The sequence below is a fragment of the Vicugna pacos genome, chromosome 10 (assembly GCF_048564905.1).
Source record: "Vicugna pacos chromosome 10, VicPac4, whole genome shotgun sequence".
Lineage (NCBI taxonomy): Eukaryota > Metazoa > Chordata > Mammalia > Artiodactyla > Camelidae > Vicugna > Vicugna pacos.
In genome coordinates this window covers 40,022,436-40,039,708 of record NC_132996.1, presented here as the reverse complement: position 1 = coordinate 40,039,708, position 17,273 = coordinate 40,022,436, and the positions used below count along the sequence as shown (strand labels likewise).

General features: G+C 38.3%; 1 protein-coding gene, 1 non-coding gene and 1 pseudogene across 7 annotated transcripts in view; 1 reads left to right on the top strand and 2 right to left on the bottom strand.

Moving 5' to 3' along the window:
• LOC102530736 (L-lactate dehydrogenase C chain) overlaps window positions 1–17,273 on the bottom strand; it is an 80,509-nt gene that overhangs the window by 40,780 nt on the left and 22,456 nt on the right. For 2 of the 6 annotated variants that reach the window (XM_006209300.4, XM_072969649.1), the window contains 2 exons: window positions 11,176–11,299; window positions 4,716–5,373 (listed from right to left, as the gene is read on the bottom strand). The exons of 3 other annotated variants lie outside the window; for them this stretch is intronic. In XM_006209300.4, the coding sequence (XP_006209362.1) occupies window positions 5,209–5,373; window positions 11,176–11,299 (289 nt within the window). In that variant the 3' untranslated portion in view covers window positions 4,716–5,208. Of the gene's footprint in view, window positions 1–4,715; window positions 5,374–11,175; window positions 11,300–15,361; window positions 15,971–17,273 lie in introns of those variants that run through there. One more of the 6 variants, XM_072969651.1, reaches the window with a different exon arrangement.
• Window positions 530–659, bottom strand: LOC116282134 (small nucleolar RNA SNORA11). The gene has a single exon (XR_004191607.1). It is a non-coding gene; the product is annotated as a small nucleolar RNA SNORA11 (small nucleolar RNA).
• Window positions 5,517–7,181, top strand: LOC102539508 (WW domain-binding protein 2 pseudogene; annotated as a pseudogene).

The window sequence follows — 17,273 nt, the reverse complement described above, 5'->3', positions numbered from 1 at the left end:
TGAGACCAAATTTTGCCGAAAATGTCTACCCTGCGTTTTCTTGTTTTTAAGATTTTTTTCTTTGAGTAGTTCTAGTTTTACAGCAAAATTGACAGGAAGGCACAGAAACTTCCCATATACCCCATCTCCACACACTTGCATAGTCGTTATTTTTATTTATTAGAGTCGTACTTTTTTTTTTAAACTAAGGATGAACGTACTTCAGCACATCATAATCACCAAAGTCCACAGTTCACCTTAGGCTGGACAAAAGTATAATGACATAGATATCCATCATTATGATGTCATACAAAGTATTTTCACTGCTCTAAAAAACTTCTCTACTCCAGAATGGCATATGGAATCTCTTTTTTCCCTTGAAAAGAGGTTCAAAGCCTTCATGTCTACAAGACCACTCATGGCCTAACCATGCATGGGCCAGACAGGCTCTAGGTGGCAAATTCCCCCACTAAATACTGCAGCTTTTCTTCCAATATTGAGCCCTGTCCCATTGGTCCTGCCTAGCAGCCATTTGGAGGTGCAGGGGGGCACGTGTAGGCTATTTGTTCACAGGAGGGCCCCAAGTTTTGCGCCTCTTGTCACAATGAACCCAGGTTCCTGTTGGGTGTGTTATAAACAGAGGAATCACTTCTTCAGGCCCCCTGCTCTGAGAACACCCCAATATCACCACTTCTTGAATGAAAAAAGTTGTAGACTCTAGGGCCAGAAGAGGGAGAGATTAAAGTGAGACTTGACCTAGGGCTTTGTAAAAGGATTGCACACCACATTTTCTAAGCTATACAAATGCTATAGTCTGCAACATCACAGAATTCAAACTCTAGGGGCTCTGGCTATTATCTTTTTATAGGGATGGAGCTCAATCCCTCCCAGAAAGACGCTTCAAAGCAGAGATAGCAAATAAACCTTTTACTCCAAGGTTTTCTGTATATATTATCTGTATATACTTACCTATGCATGCAACTTGAGATAGTCTTGCTGTTTTTCTCCTCTATAAAATAGGTCTAATAATTACTTTTCAGGGTTGTATTAGATTATGTATGCAAAGAAAATTGTTAATATCATTATAATCAATGTTGAAAACAAATGTATTGGTTTTCAGATATGGGTGTCCTTCTTAGCAATGAGGACACTGCTGATGAAAGCATTACAGCTGGTAGGACAAAATGTGTCATGAGGAATTCATGATTGCCAGAAGCAGCAGTTGACAGCAGCTAATGCTCTCAGTGCCTTAAGGATATTTATATCATCTAGACATGAAATCCAGAGCCAATCCTTTAAATCTAATACCATGCCAGGATTAACGGCAATAGGTAGCTTAAAGACATCTTACAGATATTCCATTAATAAAAGCAAATCATAGTTCAAAGAATGTATTATGATTTACTAAAATATTATGGGTTCAGATCAGGGTAACATTCTTAGAAAGGGGTTAGATCTTTTAAATCCTGTACTTATCCATTAAAAGTGGAACCCAACTTTATTAGCTATATCAATACTAAGAAGAACTAAACACTAAAATTAATCTAACATGAACAAAGAAGGTAGGGAAATAAAGATGGAGCCTAGGAAATGGGGCAGAGATTTTAAAGGAAAAGGACTATTGTATTTGGTACTAGTAGGACACCTACCAAAACTGATAGGCTGCACACTTTTTTTTTTTCCCCAGTTTTTTTAACTTGTGAGCTGAGTTTCCTAGTCAAGCAAAAGGGGCACCTCATACTATCAATACATGAGTGAAAGTGAAGTGTCAACATGCTTTCACACAATGACACTTCTAACACGTAGGATACTATCATAAGAACTAGAAAAAAATTGTAGAATAGATAAACCAGATTATGCTGTATAGCACAGGGGAATATACACAAGATCTTATGGTAGCTCACAGAAAAAATGTGACAATGAATATATATATGTTCATGTATAACTGAAAGATTGTGCTCTACACTGGAATTTGATACATTTTTAAATGATTATAAATCAATAAAAAATGTTTAAAAATAAAAAAAAAATTAAAAAAAAAGAACTAGAAAAAGACTCCCCTCTGGGTAGAACAATTAAGAGGAGTACCTGTTCTTCTGGGTTAAGCCAGCAGGGGCTGGATAGGACCACCCCCTCCTCCCCCGAACTAGACACAACCTGCACAACCACATGCAGTGGCCTTGCCTCCAACTGAGGAAAACTTGGTTAACTCAATAGCACAGAATACATAACTTACTTTTAGTAAGATGCTGACTGCACAGGCCATAGCAACCGATCCAGTTCCTATAATGAAGATCTTACTGTGATGAATGGCCTCTTCTGAAGTGAATTTTAAGTTCATGCTTGATGGCTGCCATCTTGAGGGAAAACTGTGAAGCCACTTCCAGATTTGGAATTGGCCTTAAGTGAGAGGAGGCATATAGAGAACTCCTGGGCCCCAGTGGGGAAGAAGGTGCTGCAGACACAACGGGGAGTGACAAATAGGACCAGCAAAGAAGCTGGGTAGTTTCTGGCCAGCAGCCCAGCATCCAAGAGACACACCAAAGGGAGGAGGAGAAAGGTGGGTACAGTAAAGAGGAGTTAAGAGTGAAGGAAGGAAAAAGGGCTGCTCTACCAAAAATGAGACCTACCACCGGGAAGGCTCTTCGGTCCCGCCTTCTTTTTCTCCTCTTCCCCCAGCTCTCAGCTCCAGGACCGAGGCCAGGGTGCGCAAGCCCAGAGTCCACAGGCCCCGGACACCAGGCGCGCGGGAACTTCCGACCACACTCACACGGGTGAAGGGCCAGCCGCCCCTGAGCGAGAAGCATGCCTCCTGGAGGGGACACTGAGCCACCCCTGGGCAAAAGAAATTCACTCCCGCGGCGTGCCCTCGCCTGCTGGTCATCAGCGCTCCTGCAGCCCAGCTCATGGCCGCCCATTCAACAGGAAGATAATGGAGGAAAGCGGCGGGAAAGCCGGTTGACGTTCAAAGAAGGAAAACCGTTGACTACCGAGGCAGCGTATAAGGCAGTGTTCCACTCGTGCAAGCCTCGCAAGGGCCAAGCACCCCTGGCGCAGGCGCGAGGCCAGGGGGCGGGCTCTGAGGCACTGCGCCTACGCCTGCGCCCAGTCTCCTGCGCGCCTACAGCAGGGTGAGGTTTCTGTGGTTGGCTGACTTCAGAGAGGCTTCTTGGGCTCCAAGTGCCCCAAGTGCAGCAGGCACTGTGAACTAGTGGGCCTTGGCTATCAAACGGAGTACTTGCCCAGAATCCATCCACCAGAGAACACAAGTAAATTTATTTCTAACCATTGTCTAGATGTATCCAAGAAGGGCTTTTTGACTTTTGGTTGGGAATTTTTCACCAGGGCTGTAGGAGAAAGGGATATCAGGGATTTTTACCGCCCACAAATATGAGCTGAAGTAGGAAAAAAAAAAAACAACAAAAAACAAACCCTCGATGCAAAGGGGACTTATAAGTAATAGACAAAAAACCCTAAGAGTTTGATCAGGGCAGTGCTAGTTGATAGCCACACATACGATTGGTAACTACGTCTACAGCTTGTTATTTATGAAGTCGTCAAATATAGAATCTAAAATCTCCCTCTCATCCCTTAGTTTGGGATAACCAAGGTTTCTACTTCTCCCACCACATTCTACCTAATTAACTGTTTTCTAACTCATTTGAGTCATAAAACGTAATACACATCTGACAAATTCCTTTACAAAATGTAGAGTAGTATTTCTCATCCTTTTTTTCATTATCTTTCCCTCAAGGGCCTTTTCAGATAGACATTATCCTAATGGTCCAGCTCCCCCACCTACCCCCACGTCATGGAATTAAATATTATGGAATGAGAATTTTGTCTGGTAGGGTTGAGCTTTGGAGAGCCAAACCTTTGAAATATCAAAGATTTTTTTTTACCAACCTCCTACCCAAGAACCAATTTTCACCTCCTTGGGGCAATATATCCCCTGTTGAGAATACATGATGTAGAGCAGTTTTACTTTCTAGAAATTACATCATGCAGCCTTCCGATCTCTGCAAGGATTTCCTAAAATGAAGTTTTAATTTTAGGAAAAGAGTTGCTTAAAAAAGGCAAAATCCATATAAGTCTCCCCTTCCCCCCATCCTAATTAAACTCTCTCTCATGACCATATTTTGTACATTCAAGGGAAGAGTTAAAAAGAAAGGAAAGAAAACAAAATAATGGGAAACTAATCATGTTCAGTAGTAGATGACTAAAATGAAAGCTATCAAATAGCAAGAATAACAGATGGTGAACCTTAACTCTCTGGCCAAATGGGTTTGCTTCCATGAGAGCCATATAAGTCTTCAGGGCCTGCATATATGCCTTCTAAGTTTTCGCATTGGTCCTGTCCTAGTCTAATTTGCAAATGGTTTTATTCTTGATTTTTTAGTTTTTGTTTCATTGTATATTTCCTATAGTGGCCTTAAATTCTTTGCGGAATCAAGGAAATAATATATTTTTATATGAAGCACACACACTCCCACCTTGGACACCAAGAGGGAGCTACCAATCGACTGTTATCAAGCATTCATCAATAATCAGATGAGGTACTCTACTGTGAGATACCTGAGGGAATAAATCATGTCATACTGACCTCATTACCATAACACAGCAAGCATGGTGGCAGTTTGCTGAACAAATAACCTAGAGGATGATCTAAACTCTGTGTGGTATTTCAACAGAGGGACTAAATTAACTATTTGAGTTTACATTAATAGGAATAATACTTGCAGGGTTGAAGACATTTAATTTTTTACACCATAAAATTATATTTCTATTTTCCTTCTGATATACAATCTTAAAAGATAAGTACTTAGTAAAGCTTACATACGGACACAGGAAGTTAATGAAGCAATATAAAGTGAATATGCTGATGACCTAATGAAAAATGAAGTTTCAATACTAGAAAAAGTGATGTTTTGTGAGAGGAATCATAAGTTCTATATTATAATGGATTATTATACATATTCTACTAAACCTGAAAGCAATGCTTACATATAACTCACATCTGTACAGGTTGGATATCATTAGAAAAGAGACATGAGAGATTCATAAAGAGGAGGAATCTCTTTACCATTTCCTTTTTCTAGCCTTGAGAGATTGCAGTTATGTCACAGGTCCAATGTTTTTTATTTTTTACAGATCAGGTGAAAATACTTTCAAAATGTAAAATATACAATCTACTATCTTCTATTCTATAAAACAGTAGATTGAAAGGTTTTAAAATGTCAGGTCTTTTTGGACATTCCAAAGTGTACTTGCGCTCTTCTTTAAAAGGGCCTCCTCCTCAGAATTCAAGTTAACTTTCACAATATCTGAGACACCATTTTGCCCCAAGACACAAGGGATACTGAGAAAGATTTCTTCTTTTATTCCATATAAACCCTAAAAGGCAAAATCAGGTTATTATTCAGTAATCTGATATGGAAAAGCAGCTATGCAAGAGCGCTTCCGAACAAGAATACACCAGAGAGACGACGGAGCTCAACAAGAATCACTCAGAGGGCAGCGGTGTGATTCTCAACAATACCAAGAGTATCCTAATGTCCTATGACCACCTAAGAACTTGTGTTTAATGACATGAAGAACATGCCAAAGGCCTTCAAAGGGACCAGGAAAGGCACTGTCTACTTTACCCCTTACTGAGTCATCTTTCTAAGGAGAAGGATGCCATACAGTCTTAGAAAGGACTGCGAAATCAGGCAGCCTATGTTTGGTCAAGAAAACAGTGAAAGCTGAAGCAGGAAGTGACTGGGAAGGCTCTGATTTGTATAAGCTGATCTTTACACTGGGGGATGCCATTGAGTTTGAACAACAGATGCTAACAAGTGGCTTCTCAAGCTTCCAGAGGTGAAGCCTCCAATGGAGCCTAACATTTACAGGTACTCTCACACACCCAGCAGGGCTTATGTAATTCCTCTGCCAGTCAACAATGGAATGTACCTCTGCCCTCCTGGCTATCACCAGAGATAGAAGACCTCCTGTGTTGGACAGGGCCATGGAATAGGTGAAGTGATGGCCACTGCCCTATCCTGGGGCCATGGATCCTCTAGTCAGAAGCACTGATGTTCCCTCCACTCCTGCAGCTGAAGCCAAGGCTGCAGAGGCAGCTGCCAGAGTCTATTATAACCTGGGTAACCCACACAGTGGCTACATATCCACAAACCAGCTTTCCCTCCTCCCTGGAAGAGAAGACCCAGTAGCTCTCTCACACCCCTCTGTTTCCCACCACCCACGGCTTTTTCCTACCCTACCCCTTGGGGTTGAATGTAGGGTTGGAGGAGGCAATGGGAAGGTCTTGTTCTTCCTCCAGGTCTGAATGTAAACAGTTACCAGGAACAAGTATTGAGAAAGGGAGAGGCTCCTTAATGCTGGAGTGGTGCCTCCCAGATTCCCACAATAGTTGAGAGAAGCCCACAGGCACTACTCAGCCAAGGTTCCCTCTCACCATCTCTGGGGCTCTTCTCAGGAGCTCTTCTCAGGAGCTCAGTATCCCTGTTTCACTTTAGTGGCCCACAGAGGACTCCCTGGCCACCTCCTCTATGGCAGTCCAACTCCCTCATTTTGGTAGCCACTTTATACTCAACCTCAGGAACTCCATCAGACTACCCACAGGTCTTCCTTCTGAGGGCCCCCTGCCAAGCTATACTCACATTTACTCCACTCTGGTCTGTGCCAAGCCATGGAAGGCCACTGTCCCACCAGACTGTCAAACCAAATTCCCTTTCCAGCCACATTCCAGCCCCAGTTACACTTGCTTCCCCTTCCCTTTCCTGTCGTTGGTCATTCTGTTGCTACCTGTGTGTAGCACAATACCTTCTGGAGCTTTAACATGAACTGCCAGGGTGTGGTGGCCTAGGAAAGTTGCTGGGAAGAAACCCTTCAGCTTCCCTGCTAGTGTTTCAAGAATTTGTTCCCTCTGCTTTCACTGTCTTTCTTCATACTAAAAGGGCTTCTTGGACTAGACCTGGAAATGCATGTCCATCCCATTAGGCCATTTGGGGACTGCTGGGTAGACTGGAAACAGGGGTCCTGACCCCCAAGGCCTGGCCTGGCCTCCCCTGTGTGCTGACCATGACCTGCCACCACCCCATCAACCTACCCTCTTCCCTTTAAGCTCCATGCCTGGTTGGCAGTATGACCCCTGGATGTGCTAAAATTTGCTTCCTTTGCTTCCAGACTAGCCATGAAGTGAGGAAATGGTTATTTAAAGAGAATTCCCTATTTATTTGACAAAAAATCCAGTTAATATTTTAATGTGAAATAAACTGTTGGAAACTTTACTGGCTGAAAATGTCAAGTAATAAAAATGAAGTAACTGGGAAAAATAATAATAATATACAAATGATTCTGCTCTTAATGTCAAATGTTTAAGTATTTCCTATAAAATATAACTTGTCCATTGATTTGTTCAGTAAAGGCTATGAAATTCCCGTATTACTCAATCTCTTTTCAGGAGCATTCATTTGACACCACCCTCACTCTTCTTCAGGAGCCCTCTGTGGGTAACGGCTTTATTCTCCTACAACTTCTGAGGAAGAGCGTGTGGTATTCATTGTATACTCTTTATTCTCTTTCAAATTATTAATCCCTTGCTCTCTTAAAAACAACCAAAAAAATCCCCCACTTTTTTTTGGAGACTCATCTTATTCAGCTCTTCTTCCCTGTCTAATGGCCTTCTGTCTTATTCATAAAAATTGACACCTAGCTCACAATCTCCCCTCTCTATCCCAATTTCTGTCATTATCCTTGGTGTCTTCATTGTCCTTGTGGATAAACCAACCCATTCGTTTTCTTTCCAGTTTTTTAATTTCTTTAGCTCATAGGACCTTCTCTTCTAACCCCAAGTATCCTACTCTGAAACTTGTTATGAGGTTCCTCCATATCCAACTTAATTCCTTTCTTGGGTTCATTCTGTAACCCTTTTGCCACACCCTAAGACCCCTGGCCAATTTTTAGTTTTTATAAATATTTCTTAAATTCTTTATTACTCATTCTCTTTTTGTAATTTATTCATTTGTATGTAGGTAACATTTAAGGGCACAGATCTTGAGTTTGTCTGTGACCCTTTAGCAGAAGGTTAAACCCATTTTTTGTGTGTGTGTTTGTTTGTTTGGTAGGGAGAGAAGGTAACTAGGTTTCTTTATTTATTTATTAGTGGAGGTACTGGAGGTTGAACACAGGACCTCGTGCATGCGAAGCAGACACTACCACTGAGCTATACCCTGCTTCCCTCAAACCCATTTTTAACACGTGTACAAACTAAACCTACCTTCATATCTCCCTCTCTCTCGTTCTCTTCTCTCTCCCACTTTAATACTCTACAAGTAAAACCCAAACCCAGATGAATTCAGCTATCTACTTTCTCTATTCCTTCACTCAGATCCCTAGAGAAAACTACACAACAAAGTTGATCTTTAATTTATGTCAAAATGAATGCTTACCAACCTCAAATAAGCATCCACCTGACAGTAATTCTGCCTTTATTTTTTATCAAATTCTTTTTCTCACTATCTACAATGATGATTTCAAATCTTCTCAAACATCTGACATTCAAAGGATAATTCTGTTCTTGTTTCATTAAAAAGATAGAAGTAATCAGATGCTTCCAATGCCAAACTGACAAATCTACATGGTTCACTACCTCTCTTCTGTTACCCCTATTAAAACAGATAGCTGTCCCTCCTCCTTTCTACGGCTAATACCTTCACCTGTGCTCTGGATTCCACCCTCTCTGCTTAGTACTTCTATTTTCAATATCTTCTCTACCATCAACATCTTTTTAAAAGGAAAAAAAAAACTTGCCTTGCCCTAATTTTCCTAATTACTGCTCTCTTTCCTTAATTTCACAGCCATTTACCTCAAAAGAGCTTTTTACACTGGTTTAAATTTCCCCAGTCTATTTAAGAGATTCTCAACTAGAGGTGATTTTGCCTCCCAAGGGACATTCAGTAATGTCTGGAGGCATTTTTGATTGTTGAAACTGGTATGCTACTGGTATCTAATGAGTAGGGGTCAGGGATGCTGCTAACACCCCACAATGCAAAGGAGAGCCCCAATAATGAAAAATTACCTGGCCCAGAAGTCAACAGTACCAAAGTAAAGAAAACCCTGGTGTACTCCAATCAAGCTTTTTCATTCCTATTACTTTATTAAACATCTCCCGCTAAGGTTATCAATGACTTCTGTCACTTTATCCTCCTGGCATTTTTAATCCCTACTTTAAATGACTTTATATCAACAAACAACAGAAAACCAATCGTTTCATCTTTAAGGCATCTCCTTTCTCTTGGCTACCATGATTCCATGTTCTCTTAGTTTTTCTTTTAACTCTGGCCACCACTTGTCAGTTACGTTTGTGGACTCAGACATAAACTCAGTTTTTAATACTAAAATTTCTCAATACTCAATCTGCCTTCTCACTTTATACTCTCTCCTAAGGCAAGCTCATTGAAATTCATGGCTTTGGTTACCATGTGTAAGGGATATCTATTTTCTTTGCATGTCCAATATCTCTTCCTCTTTTTTTTTATGTTTACAGAACCTCTCTTTTCCTTTTGGGAACTGCCTCTCCCTAAACTGACAGGTATCACAGTAATGGACAAGTGATCCCAGAAAGAGCAATTATCAAGAAACTAATACAGATAAGGGAGAGGAAGGGTCCTGATATTATAGGCTCTAAGCCTGCAGCTGTAGGTGCCATCTTTGTTGCCCCATGGAAGATGTCCACATGAGACTGAAATCCATTAAAGTAAAAAGATAGAGAGAGGGTATAGCTCAGTGACAGAGTGCATGCCTAGCATACACAAGGTCCAGGGTTCAATCCCCAGTACCTCCATTAAATAAATAAACCTCCATTAAATAAATAAATAAACCTCCATTAAATAAATAAGTAAATCTAATTACCTTCCTCCCAACACACAAATAAATTAAAAGAAAAGAAAAAGAGTGAAAAGACAAGCCAAGATCATGGACAGAAAAGAGAGCTCTTCTAATATAGTTTGAGCACGAAGTTCAAGCCTCCTTGGCATTTCTGTTACATGAGTCAATATATCTTCTTTTTGCTTAAGTTGGCTTCTGTCGCTTTTAACCAAAAGAGTCCTAATACACTGTTTTTACGCTGATGATGCTCACATTTATAACTCCAACACACAACTCTTATGAATTCCAGAAGGTTGTACCCAATTGCCTTTTTCTTCTCAGATATTGCAAAGGCACCTCAAATTCAATTTCTCTATAACTGCAAACAGGATCTTCAAACCTGACTCTCTTTGAATTTGCCCTTCCTCAGTGGATTATATCACCATCTATCTAACTATGCAAAACAGAAACTGAAGAATGACCTTTATCTCCCTCATTTGCCACTTCATTCCATTATCAAGACCTATGATTTTTACCACCTAAATACAGAGTATCTCAAATTTGGCCTCTACTCTTCACCTCTATTATTACCATCCTCTCTATTCTGAGCTACTCCATAGCCTCTTCACATGTCTGCCCACATCTACTCTTGTCCTCTTCAAATCTGTCTTGTCCATTCACAGCCCCAGGAATCTTTTTAACAAGAACAACAAAAAAGATTGTAAAACCAGCCCCTTGTTTAAGTTCCTTTAGTGGCTTTCCATAGCTCTTATAGTAAGGATCCAAACTCCTTTGTAAAGAAGGCTTTCAGTGGCCTGACCCTGCTTACTTCCTTCCTCAAGCCTCACCATGCACTTCCCTTTGCTCCCTTTGCTCTGTGCATTTCAACAACTGACCTTTTCAGAGCCTCAAGTGCCCTCCACCTATAGCTACCTCAAGTCCCCTGCACTTGTGTTCCCTCTGCTTGGAATATTAGTCCAGCATTCCAAATCAAGTTCTATACATTATTCAGATTAGGTCACACTTTACTTCCTTAGGAAATCTTACCTATCTACCACCCTTGCCCCCTCCGCAAAGTAGTTAAAGTTTCTTCTATACTCTTAGGACTTTATAGTTTGTCATCATAGCACTTGCCAAAATGTGTTGTTATATATTCACTTATGTAATTGTTTTATTAAGTTCCTTTCTTTCACTAAACTCTATGAGATCAAGGCCTTTATTTTGTTCACCAGTATATTGTCAACATTTTGTATAATGCCTGGCACATAGTAAGGACTTAACAATATTAAAGGAAAGATGATAAGTGAAGATTCTATTTAAGCCTACCTTAACCATAGTGGAAACTGGATGCACTCTCCTAAGATTTTTCAAAATTGATCTTACCAGATCTGTCACAGACAGTCCAATAGCCCAAGAGGTATACCCCTTCAGCTTGATAATCTCATAGGCACTACAGTTGTGGAAAGTAAGAAAGTCAAATTCATGAGAAGATGACACAGAGAGAACATAATATTTTTCAAGCATCCATTATAAAGCAACATACATGTCAATGCCACTCTTAAAATTTTTCTCAGAAATTTCTTCTTGAAGTTATTTATGAATAGGCAATAAAATTTCTATATTATTCTCATAAACTTCATTATTCATTTTAAATAATAATTAATTTGCCCTTTGTTTATGATAAAGGTACAATACTAGGTCATTTGTGCAACTCAAAATGAAATGTGTTAATTTTTTTTATTGTTGCTTAAATACTTAAACAGAGAATCAGATCACCTTGAAAGTTAGCATACGTAACCTGCTGACCACTTAAAATTGTTACTAGGGTTCCAATGTAACTTTAAACTTAATATAATTATAGGCTAAGTGTACATATCAACAATATATGGAAATACGGGTAAATGTTAATGATACATTTTCAAAGGAAAATAGTATAGTTCTAAACATGTAATTTCTTATCTCAGGCTTGAATAAAACATAATATATTTTCCTAGGAACTTTCAAATTATATCAATCCATGAAATTAGTAATAGTGATTATTTTTGAGTGATAGGCTTACAGGTCATATTATCTTCTTTATGCTTATGAATTTTCTTATTTTCTACAATAAGTAGGCATTTTATTTTTGCATTGCCACCAACAGCAGTCTCAGGTTTGGACTGACAGTCAAACTCAAAGGACAAAGAGGTTTTAACTTAGCATTAAGTTTATATATTTTTGAGAAAAGGATCCAGGACAAGAAACACAGAATGTACAGCATCATTATTTGTATGGGGCAGTCTTGCAACCACCTAGGCACAGTTTTAAGGCCCCAGGCCTACATACAACACACTCAGTTGCAAAAGATAAGACTGATGTGTAAATGGACCAGCTAGGCACAGGAAAGCTGGGCCTGGACTATATGCATTGTGATGTCCTGTGATTTGACTATCAATCCAAAACCATGGACACTATTAGAGGCACTGAAGAGTGGTATCAAAATTAAGATTAACTTTCAGATTCTTAATTCAACATAACCAAGACTCTGTGGGGTAAGTAAAAGGAAAGGGAGGAAGGTTTTGCCTAGTGATTGATTGATTGGTGATGCATGAATTGAAGAAAGCTCTGCAGTAGGTAACTGGGGACAAATCTTTCCAATGGAATCTGGATGACATGTTTATCCTCTCAGGAGTTAACAAAAATAGCTTGAGAAAGAAAAGAGGGTTGAAAAAAAATGGATAAAAACACAATCCTTTAGTAGTTATTAACCATCCTAATGAAATGAAAACTGCCGGTGTAAAAGGAAGATAAAGAACGAAAACCATTTTTATATACAGAAAACCCTCCATACAAAAACTACCAGAGCTGACAGACAAATTCAGCAAGGTAGCCAGTTACAAAATTCATATACAGAAATCCACTGCATTTCTTTACACGAATAATGAAATACCAGAAAGATAAAGTAAAAAAAAGCAACCCCTTTTAAAATAGCATCAAAAAATAAAATACTTAGGAATAAACCTGACCAAGGAGGTAAAAGACTTCTATATTGAAAATTATAAAACACTGATAAAGGAAATTAAAGATGATTTAAAGAAATGGAAAGATATCCCATGCTCTTGGATTGGAAGAATTAATATTGTTAAAATGGACGTACTACCCAAAGCAGTCTACAGATTTAATGGAACCCCTATCAAATTACCCATGACATTTTCCACAGAACTAGAAGGAACAATCCTACAACTTGCATGGAATCACAAAAGACCCAGAATTGCTAAAGCAATACTGAAGAAAAGGAATGAAGCTGGAAGCATAATCCTCCCAGACTTCAGACAATACTACAAGGCTACATAATAAAAACAGCATGGTACTAGCATAAATACAGACATATGGATCAATGGAACAAAACAGAGTGCCCAGAAATAAACCCATACACCTACGATCAATTAATCTTTAACAAAGGAGGCAGGAATATACAATTGAGAAAAGACTGTTTCTTCAGCAAGTGGTGTTAGGCAAGTTGGACAGCTGTATGTAAATCAATGCAGTTAGAACACTCCCTCCCACCATGCACAAAAACAAACTCAAAATGGCTTAAAGACTTAAATATAAGATAGGACACTGTAAATCTCCTAGAAGAAAACAGATAAAACATTCTCTGACATAAATCATAGCAATGTTTTTCCAGGTCAGTCTACCAAGGCAATAGAAATAAAAGCAAAAATAAACAAATGGGACCTAATTAAACTTATAAGCTTCTGCAAAGCAAAGGAAACCATAAACAAAACAAAACGACAACCTAGACAACCTATGGACTAGAAGAAAATATTTGCAAATCATGCAACTGATAAGGGCTTAACTTCTAGAATATACAAACAGCTTATACAACTCAATAACAAAAACATAAACAACCCAGTCAAAACATGGGCAGAAGACCTAAATAAACATTTCTACAATGAAGACAAACAGACAGCCAATAGGCACATGAAAAGATGTTCAATATCACTAATTACTAGAGAAATGCAAATCAAAACCACAAGAAGGTATCACCTCACATCTGTCAGAATGGCCATCATTAAAAAGTCCACAAACAATAAACAGTGGAGAAGGTGTTGAGAGAAAGAACCCTACATCACTGTTGGTAGGAATGTGATTTGGTGCAACCACTAAAGAAAACAGTATGGAGATTCCTTAAAAAACTAAAAATAGACTTATCATATGATCCAGCAATCCCATTCATGGGCATATATCCAGAGATAACTCCAATTTAAAAAGACACATGGACCCCATTGTTCATAGCAGCACTATTTACAATAGCCAGGGCATGGAAGCAACCTAAATGTCCATCAACAGATGAATGGATAAAGAAGATGTGGTGTATATATATATATGTACAATGGAAAACTACTCACAGCCATAAAAAGAATGAAATAAGATGTCATTGGCAGCAACGTGGATGGACCTGGAGATTATCATACTAAGTGAAATAAGTCAGACAGAGAAAGACAAATATCATATGATATCACTTACACGTGGAACCAAAACCAAAATGACACAAATGAACATATTTATAAAACAGAAAGAGACTTGTAGATATAGAAAACAAATTTATGGTTACCAAAGTGGAAAGTGGGGGGGAGGGGTAAATTGGGTTTGGGATTAACGGATACAAACTATATACAGAACAGATAAACAAGGTCCTACTGTATAGCACAGGGACCTATATTCAATAACTTTTAATAACCTATATTGAAAAAGAATATATGTACATATATAACTGAATCACTATGCTGTACACCAGAAACTAACACAACATTGAAAATCAACTATACATCAATAAAAATAAAAAATTCTTAAAAGAACAAGCAGTTTTAAGGCTGATATTTTAAGATGAAAAATGACAAATATTGTAAACTAAATGCTTTATTCAGAACCTGGAAGCACATCCTATTAAATCATGATGTCACTCCCCTGCAATTGCTGGTTAGGCACTGGAAAACTGGAGGCTATAATTTAAAATAATTGAGTCATTTTTAGATAAACATTAGCAGTATCCTGAGGATTCTTTATAATTATAGATCCTCTGCTAAATGACCAAGGGGTAAATGCATTTTGGATACTGCATTATTGAGAGGACTTATTGGAATGAGTACTGTAATGTGCTACAGTATTTAGTATTCAAATCACAAAGGACTTCAGTGGAAAATGTTATCTTAATCATTACTTCCTTATGGCAATAGTATTTCAAGTTAACAAGAAAATAACCAAAGTACAATTACCAGGGCTTCGGCAGACAAAAGGCTAACAGCATGACATCCCTGTAAGAAGTTGATGGGCTATTCCATGACATTTGGAAACCAATATTGGCTATAACATGTTCCTCCATAGCTGTGTTATGGTTGTGCCTCCAGATCAGGTAGATTCCTGCATTTACTAGGAGATGGCCTCTAATAGCCCCCTATAGCTGGAAATATATGGTATATGGGTAAGGGACATTTTTGTTGAGGAAGATAAAAAATGATACTGTAACATGTTTCATTTGCTAGGCATTAATTTAATCTCCATCCAAAGCTCTGTGGCATAACAAAGGGTATGTAGGTGCCCTCAAGGAAATTTAAGAAAATGAAATATATCAGTAACAATTATCAACGTGAAAAGACACTTAGGGAAATTGACCTAAAACTTCCAATTGATGTGATCCCTATGGAAACAGTTTGACTAGAAGAGGAAATAACATTTGCTTTAGAAATTAAATATTGAACACACAAGTAAATATCAATAACTTTCAATATTTCAAACTATCAATAACTTTTAATAAGGTACAAATGACAGCAAATAAAAGGGCAAAATAAGATAGTACAATTAGTTAAGAATTGCCAAAACATCTAGGAAGGAATTCTGGTTACCTACTGGATCTTATAGATCCTGGTTGTCATAAGTATACTAACTTATCTTTTTTATGTATAAAATATTAGGACATATTTGTCACAGGAACTATGAGGAAAATATGGTGCATAGATAATCACCCAGGTCATGTGGAGTATCAATGGATAAAGGGTTAACAGCAGGTATGGACCCTTTCCAAAAAGGCAAGAGCATCTGGGAAGGTGACTTCGAGATTGCTTTTTCACAAAACAGTTTTCTAGGTAAAAAAAAAAAAAATTAAATACTGATGGATTCTGGGAATATGGAGAAGTAGGAAGCACCATGAATCTCTCTCCCTACCTAGACAGTAATTATATTGCCAGAATCTGTCTGATATAACTTTGGGGGGAACTCTGGCATCTTCTGAAAACCTGAAAATTCCAGGGGAAGGCTTGCTGTTAAATTGTGGTTAATTTTAGCCAATATCAGTTCTTAGCACGGTAGCAGCTGTTCACGGTACCCAAAGCAGCTTGTGCACAGCCTGCAAAAATAACCTTTTCCTCCAAATATCAGTGATCTGTTCTCTAACGGCTGATTACTGCTTCTGATAACAGAGGTGCAGACAAAAGAATTTAAAGGGCAGGCACACTTTCCTTCTTCCCTTATTATTTCTTTTCCCTCTTTTGAGAGACAAACATTAAAGTCTAGAATATACATTAGCAACTGCATATTTGGGAGAAATAAGAAAGTAACTACATATGCCCAGGGAAAAGCACAAGCTCAGACACTTCTTAACTCATTCAATGATGCTAGCATCACCCTGATACCAAGGCCAGACAAAGTCACTATAGGAAAAGAAAACTACAGACCATTATCCCTTATGAATACTGATGCAAAAATCCTCAACAAAATACTAGCAAACCAAATTCAGCAGTATATTTTACAGATTATACACCATGACCAAGTGGGATTTATTCCTAGAAATGCAAGGATGGTTCAACATACCAAAATCCATCAATGTACTACACCACATTAAAAGAATAATGGAGGAAAACCACATTATCATCTCAAATGATGTAGAAAAATCATTTGACAAAATTCAACAGTTTTTCATGATAAAAACATTCAAGAAACTAGGAATAGAAGAAAACTACCTCAACATAATAATATATCTACTTACAGATAACATGATCTTATGCAGAAAACCATAAAGATTCCACATACACAAAAAAACTGCTTAATTAATAAATGGATTTAGCAAAGTAGGAGGATACAAAGTTAACATTAAAATTGCATTTCTATATAATAACAATAAACAATCTGAAAATGAAATCAAGAAAACAATCCCCTTTACAATAACATCAAAAATAAAAACTACTTAGGAATTGACTTAACCAAGGAGGTGAAAGACTTGTACAATGAAAACCACAAAACATTGCTGAAAGAAATTAAAGGCATAAACAAAAGGAAACACATCCTATGTTCATGGATTGGAGAGTTAGTATTATTAAGATGTCAATACTACCCAAAATCATCTATAGATTCACTGAAATCCCCATCAAATTCCCAAAGATATTTTT